Source organism: Apodemus sylvaticus, chromosome 8, assembly GCF_947179515.1.
Source record: "Apodemus sylvaticus chromosome 8, mApoSyl1.1, whole genome shotgun sequence".
NCBI lineage: Eukaryota > Metazoa > Chordata > Mammalia > Rodentia > Muridae > Apodemus > Apodemus sylvaticus.
The window spans coordinates 50,670,917-50,678,601 of NC_067479.1; the positions used below are offsets into that span (position 1 = coordinate 50,670,917).

General features: G+C 49.2%; 1 protein-coding gene across 1 annotated transcript; it reads right to left on the minus strand.

Annotated features, from left to right (window-relative positions):
* Positions 1-5,848: 5,848 nt before the first annotated feature.
* Smim2 (small integral membrane protein 2) lies at positions 5,849-7,221 on the minus strand. The gene is made up of 2 exons (XM_052190255.1): positions 6,997-7,221; positions 5,849-5,911 (listed from the first exon to the last, which is right to left on the minus strand). Exons 1-2 carry the CDS (start codon positions 7,219-7,221, stop codon positions 5,849-5,851), a joined length of 288 nt encoding a protein of 95 aa, XP_052046215.1.
* Positions 7,222-7,685: the final 464 nt, after the last annotated feature.

A 7,685-nucleotide genomic window follows, 5' to 3' on the forward strand; every position in this document is an offset into this window, starting at 1 on the left:
TTCTCTTCACCTAAGCCCTTTGATATAAAATCCTAAGTGCTTTAAAGGATATTCAGAACCTCACAGTACCAGCCCCGCCCCTCTCTAGCCATAGCCCCGCCTATCTCTAGCCACAACCCTTCCCCCACAACACCCTGTGTGTTTTTTAATCAGATAGAACCACTTTACACTTGTCCTTCCAACCTCGAACCAGAAACGCATTCAGCAAACTTTCTAAACCTCATCAGCCTTTCCAGACACAAAGCATGTCTGTACCCACCTCCTCCCAAAAAGGGAGGATCAAAACTCAGGACCCAACACCAAGTTCTCAGCACAGAGATTTATTTGCCCCAGAGGGACAGAGGGCAGGGAGTAAGAGACAAAGATGGGAGATAGAGGATGAGGGAGAAGGGGAAAGGAACAAAGGGGGCAGAGGTAGTTGTCCCAACAGAGGATCAAAAGACTTCCTCTGGATAGAGAGGGGGCAGATGTGAAGCATCAGCAAATGGTGGTTTACAAAGGTAAAAAGGGAAACCCCAGGTCAGGATGAGGTGTCTAATTTTAATTGGGCATGTTAGTTAGGCAAGCCAAGGGGGGACCTTTTGATTGCTGAACTTCATTTCTTTGATAGCTGAACCTTGGGAGTCAGCCTCAGGAGGAGGAAGTGGTCAAATAAGGGAATGGACCTTGGGGGCTAGCTTTAGGAATGTGATCTAATGGGAAAGGCAGTAGGAAAAGGGGAGAAGGCCAAGGCGTGCCAGAACTGGGGCTGGCTAGAGTTTCCTCACCTTAGGTAATGATTTCCAATATTCTCTATTTCCTAGAGACCAATGTATGTTCATATCTTTGTATATCAGCACTTTAATTCTCATAAGAACATACTATTTAGAACCACACACAATCACAATGGCCTTTTCGATCTCTTTTCAATCTCTCTCTCTCTCTCTCTCTCTCTCTCACACACACACACACACACACACACACAGGAGGGATAAAATCAATAAAACACAATACAAATTAAAGTCTCTGTGCAATTAGTTTGGTTCTGCGCCTTCAAACCTGACCCCCCAGCTCACACTGAAATGTTGTGCTCACAAGTTCCTCATTTAATACCATCTGAACGGACCCTCAGGAGCACACCCTACACCTTACCCCACAGCTCCGAGCATGTGCTGTGCCTTGCACTCAAAACTGGTATTCATCCTCACCCTGCAGGAATTAAGCTGCTCAAAGCTGGCCTAACGTCTAGTATGGAGCCCCGGATCCACAGGGAGTACTATGTACTCGTGTCAGTGGTTTGGGATATTTATCCACCATTCACACCTGTGCTTTGAACGGGAGCTGATGACATCTCCAGTCAGAGGTTAGAATCTTAGATGCACTCATTCCGCGCTGCACTCGGTTTCCATGCACTGCTGGCAAGTGTGTGGGGAGCCCAGTGCAAGGCTCTGTTTGGGGAAAGGCGGATTAGACCATCTCAAAGTCAGAGGCAGCTGTCCGACCAAGAGAAAAAGCAAAGAATGTGCTATAGTACCCCATCCCGGGCCCCCCAAAACCTCGGCTTCATTGAGGGGGTGGGGACTAGACTTGGATGGGCTCCGTCTTCAGAAAGGACCCATGGGTACAACTGGGGCACAGTTCATCTCAAATCAGCATTCAGAACGAACAACAGGCGACAGCTTTTCATTGCTGCTGTAATTCCCTGAGCAAGACGCCTGTCCAATTAGAGGATAATTATTGCTCCAGTCGGGATGGAGAAGTGTCAGGAGGAGGCCAGCAAAAGTGGCAGTGGAGCTGACAATTAGATGCCAAGTGCCTGCTTTCTGTCTCCAGACCTTTGTGAGGGAAGCATACAGATGTCACAAGCACACCCCCAGGGAGGACCCAGGGACATGGCTACCTTTTATCTCCTCTGGTTCAATCTTTCTCAAACCTCTTGGCCCTGAGAGCATCTTGCTGTGGAATGATTTGAACTAAAAAAAGGGGGGGACCAGAACCCCTTAAGGTCTGGTGCATAGAGGGGCAAATGCTTGGATATTCTCTGAGCCTCTTGGTCTGGACCTAGGGTAGCTGATCTCCCCATATAGCTCTGGTTGGCATTGTCCCTAAATGTTTCCAGAACTCTAACCTTGACTTTATATTCTGTGATGATCTCTTCTACCCCCCCAGGCTCTCCATCCAGTGTATGACTTAAAAGTGACATAAACAAATTAAAATTCATCGTAAAAGTGAATCCCCACTTCTTGGGCAAGAACTGTGAGGCTTAAGGGCTTTAGGTAAGGACTTTGAACACCCGTGGACCTGCACATCCAGTAAAGTTCTCTGGTACTGGCTCTGCTCAAAGAAACAGAAGGCTTTGCCCTAAGCTAGCGCTGAGCAGAAAACAAAGATGAGAAACCAGGCAAGTGCTTGAAGATAAAAGATCTTTTTCCCTCTCCCCAGTCAGGAGCCTTAGGGAGAGGAGGCATCACCCACACATTCCCCCAGTTTGCACGTAAGGATTTCAGCCAGCAAATCCCATCCACTAAAGCTGCCTCCAATTCAAACAGGATTGGGTGACAAATGGCTTTGGTGCCTCTCAAAGATTTATAGGTGGCAATGGCCACCCCTCTGTGTAATTACCTTCTATGCATGTCTTTTCCTCCTCTCCCACCCCACCCCCCCTACCCTCCCTTTGCTTCCCCTCTCTTCCTCTCCCTCCTGTTGACTTTTTCTCTCTCCCTGCAAACAGTTCCAGGCCCTGCTTCGCATCTGCCACTCTGGCTCTAGAAAGCTTGGCTTCCCCTCTGCTCCCTGGCTGGCTGGAACCAGTGTGGACGGACTGGCCCAGACTCTGTGTTTCTCTGAGTGTGGACTGCTGCAGTCCACCCCAGACTCTCTGAAGTCAGGGAGTCGCACCAGCACTTCAGTTGTGGCCCATAATCAAGACCCAGCAGAGAGAGATTATTGTTGCTTGTTTTTTACTGTAAGCAGAAAACCTGAACAAGACATTCAGCTTTGACCAGATCCCACAGAAGGTCTTGGGAATGGCTGCTGGGCCGCTTACACGCTGTCTCAGAGAGAACAGAATGGGGGTGGGGGGGGAACAATACTGTTTTGGGGGTTTGGTTTTGTTTGCCTAGGGTTGGCAGGAAAACCTCAGCCCGGCTCTCCCAGCCCTGCTCCAGCAGTGGGGAAGGACTACGGAGGACTGGAGCACAAGAGAAAAAGGTAGACGCGCTCAAAGTCGGGGCAGCAAGTATGGCCTTCAGAAGGAAGCCCCAGTGGGCTCTGGGGGGTGGGGGGGTGGGGACAGACGACTGGGATTCTCAGATCTGGGGGAGGGGAGGTGTCGGAAGTGCGAAATCAGCTGAATACTCACCATGTTTAAAATGTCAAGAACAAGACTGGGAGGAAAGGGGAGGGGGAGGGTGCCTTTGGTTTGTGGGAGGTAGGTTACAAAATGCTAGAAACACAAGTTCCGCGCGTTCTTGTGTCTGCCTGTTACCAGGCTGCCGGAAGCCAGGGGACACAGGAGCTGGATCCCGCCCAGCCCTACTGAACTCTGCCGCCACCTTCCTGGGCTCTGGAGGAGTCTCCCACTGCCGCATCAAGAGCCAGTTAGAACATCGGGCACACTCAGTGCAAGCGAGATCTCAGAGACCCCGCTAAAAGGCTGAACGACCTTGTGAAGTGCTCGGGAAATCGGGAAGTGGGCCTTTCTCTTAGTTTCAATTCTAAAATGTGACTCTGGCAGGGAGGGGGTTAGGCAATGATCTCAACACGGCAAGAGAAGAGGAAAGAAAGCAAGACAGAAGACAGTGAAGGTGAGAACTGTCTGTGAAAGCACTCCCAGAAGAAACCCCCTTAGAGAGGTCAAACACATCTCTAAGGTATTGATCATCAGGAAAGCAGAATACATTTCACCTGTACCATCCCTCAGTGGTACATCATTAACTCAGGGTTCATCCTGCATGAAAGGGGCTCAAGCAAACACCTGGACAGGCCAGAGAGAGCTACCTGACTGACTGGGTGCAGAAGCTGCTCATGAGATCCAGAGAGATCTGCTCCAATAGAGCAGTCTGTCCCAGCCATTACAGCTGAGACAGCTTCATCTCGTGTGTGTGTGTGTGTGTGTGTGTGTGTGTGTGTGTGTGTGTCTGTGTATCTGTGTGTGTGTGTGTGTGTGTGTGTGTTCCAGCACGTATGTGTGTACAGGCGCAGGTACACAATTCAGACACTTCTCTCATTTGTACCCCCCAGCAACAGCCTTAAACCTTGAGCCCCCAGGTGATTTCAGCCATTCTGGGCAAGGCAACTTTGCTTTGCCACAGGAACAAGTGGAAAGAGCCTCTGGGTGTCTAACCACTCTGGTGTAAATCCTTGCCAGCTTCTGACCCTGCCCATTGGCTGCTCCTGCTTAAGGTAGAATAACGAGGACCAAGGACAATCGCAAGCTATGCGGCAGAATCCAGGAATTTAGAAGTGTCTGGTGTCAAATTGGAGCATTTTGTTTAGATGATGCTAAGAAATGTACTTTACCTCTCAGACTGAGTTTGTATACCCAGAAGCACTTGCACCCCTAAGGGGGTGTTCCTCACAGAGCCTTCTCCTGCCCACCCCTGGACTCAGGCATTAGTTTCAGGTCCTACGACAGGAATCTTTCTGGTCACTTTTCAAAGTTTCACTTTTTATCCCTCACTGGCTCTTGCTGATATCTGGAGGCATCGGGTTACCCTGTCACATCACTCTGTCCACAGAACATCCTCTAGCCTAAGAGACACCAGACATCTGTTAACAATAAGTCGGGTCAGAATGAGTGGGGGGACCAGACCACTCTGAAGCTCACAAGAAATCCATTTGCCCCCAGAGCAGGCTTTCCCACTTCCCAGTGTGTGCTGGTCCCTCTGGACTCTGACAAGCAACAGCTTCTGGACTTGCCACACACAGTGGTGACAAGAACAGCACACCTTCCCTGAACTATTACTAGGAAACCAGAAGGGTACCAGCCATGTGGTTAGCATGTGTCACAGGTGTCTCCAGAGATACAGGTGGTTAGCATCTGTCTGCAGCTAAACCAGGCATACTCTCATGATGAGGGAGGACCAAAGACAGTGCCCAAGCCTTCAAACACTGTCTGATCTGGAGAGGGCTCGAGGTTTATGGAATAATCAGACAGAGGAGATGATCCTCAAAGCTGTCACAGTGGTACCAACAGCCATTGTAGTGTGCAGCGTGGGCCCAGGCGAGGTGGTTGGGGATGCTGAGCCCTGTCTGTACAGAATCAGAAAGAAAATCTCTCATCACCTTATAGATAAAAATAAAGGCAAAGTAGATATAAACCCATTGTTGGTAGGGGAGGGGCTTGAAGGAAATGCCAAACTGCTCACAGAATAAATCCCCACATCAACCTAAAGAGCAGTCAAGGAGAGACGCCATTTCCCTCTCTTTCTTCCGAGCCAAATGCTAGGTTCAACAAGGCTGTTCTTGGCTCTTATACGTCAATACGGGGCAGGGAGATCCAAACAGGATGCCAGAGGCAAGAAGCCAGAAGAACTTCAAAAGGCGAAGACAGGGCAACAATAAAGAAAGGGAACAGGGCCAGGAACAAAGACTAAATGTACCAGGGTAGGTGGCACCTTTGTTCATAGAAATAGGGATGAGTGGATGTCCCCAGTGGGGCTGGGTCTTTGACAGCATTCCAAGACGGAGAAGACCGTCCCTGCCCCGTGGGAGCCAGGGTGGCCTCAGCTTTCTGCCATCTTGCTTGAATCTTAAAGATTTCGCCCTAGTCAGCAGGGCTTCATTTTGCAAGGCTCTTCTTTTGAACAGCCTAGTCTAGACGTGCAGAAATTGGCTAAAGAAAATATTCTCTTAGCTCCGCCTTTAATCACACTGAAACTGCCTCCAGGGCATCAAGTGTGGCACCAAGTTTGACAAACTGCAGAATAATCTGGCAAAGGACACCAATAATTGTCCACAACCAGGCCACCACTGTTCCTTGTAGGGTAAAACTCCAGATAAGTTTGAAACGCTGGTTATCCTAGCGCTTCAAAACTAATTCCCTCAAGCTCCTTGATCCACAGAACTTGCGTAAAGAGACTTAGGCGCCACACTTGCTAGAGCAAAGTCAGAGGGCATACCACCACTCCAGCCAATGGCAACACGGGATGAATCACAAGGCAGTCATAGCCACTGCCTCAGTGTTGTGATCCTTGAGTCAGAGAGGACTCATCTATTCGAAGATCCATCATTCACGCAAGCATCTTTCTCAGGGTGGCCTGGGGCGCTTTTCAAGCTGCTCGCTCACCCCCCCCACCCCCCGTCACGTCACTTGGAAGGAGAACAAAAGGCTGGAAAACAGGAAGGTCACTTTTTATGGGGAAACTGAGGCTCCAAGAAGCCCTGAAGTGAAATGTGTAGACATTTCTGACTCAGGCATGCTAGAAGAGCCAAAACAAGTTCTGACTCCTAAACAGCCTCTTTGCTTGGTTATTTTTACAAAACTTTTATGATGCGGTATTTTGATGTCACAAACTCAGAACAGGTGAAGCCAAAACATATACTCACTGACTCTTTTGTAACCATTTTCTCACCATTTCATCTATCTCTTCCCTCACTGGCTGATCTGATTGGCTCTGTTCCTTTTACTTTCTAGGCTCCCGTCTTCCCGTGGGCCGGATATGCTCTGATCCAACAGGCACGTTACCCCTGTTCCAACTTACATCGTTTTAACCATTACCTGGTTCTTGATATTCATTGATTTTGGAGTTCTACCACACATTCCCTCCCCCTGTTCCTGGGCTATATATACCCTTGACTCCTGAACATAGGGATTGACAATTAGTGGAGACCAAGCTTCAGTGAGAAGCACAAATGGAATATAAAATGTCCATTTTATTCACTGGCTTTTTTAAAAAATGGCATCTATCAGCTAAACGTTTGACCCAAATCAAAATACTTGCACATCTAAATAGCCACTGTAAATAGGCTCTATTAAAATAGCCACCTCCAAAGAATGGTGATCGTTGGTGTCACCTGTTCTGGCGCCTGATGGGACCCTCTTTCCCAAAGCCTTCTGTTCTGCTGTATGCTGGTGTGTAGCTCATCAAAGGAGCCGTGCGCGTCAGGGCTGCTTTTTACCCTGCTATTCCAAGCGAGGACTATGTAGGTGTCACAAATGAAGCTCACAGGGAAGCAGAATAGGACACTAGTGGCACAGCCACGTGTCTCTGTCTCCCTGCGATGCAGCCTGGCTGGCATCGGCCTTCTGCCAAGCTCTTTGCTGCCCCTATCCACCCACGAGCTCTTGTTGGGTCAGAAATGAGATTCTCTGACAGTGCCAGACAGCCAGCCGAGGCTGGGAAGAAGAAAGCAAAAGCAAAAGCAGCTTTCTAAATTAAGCCTGGGTTCGTTTATAAAAATAAATAGCCACAGCCTAGCAACGTGCTTGAAGCTTAGCTTTCTTCTGTTATGAAACCACTGAGGCTGGGGCCCAGGATGACAGAGTCAGAACAGGACCCCACACCCTGACTCCTCCCATGTGTAGTAGTCATCCGGGGGAGTGCTGACAGTGGCCCTTGGAGGGCCTTGCTCGTCATTCAGGGCCAATCTAAGGCCAGGTTCCAAGGGCAGAGGGGATCCAGAGCCTCCCAAATATAATGAGACCCCCCACCCCAGCACCTTCAGGATCTTGGCAACAGCTAACATACCAGAGGCAAAAGGGA

Excerpts from the sequence above, each read along its gene's own strand:
- Smim2 (XM_052190255.1), bottom strand. The coding sequence starts at position 7,221 with ATGCCAGCCAGGCTGCATCGCAGGGAGACAGAGACACGTGGCTGTGCC. Across the intron at positions 5,912-6,996 it reads CCCATCAGGCGCCAGAACAG|ATTATTCTGCAGTTTGTCAA; the intron begins GTGACACCAACG and ends GTCCTTTGCCAG.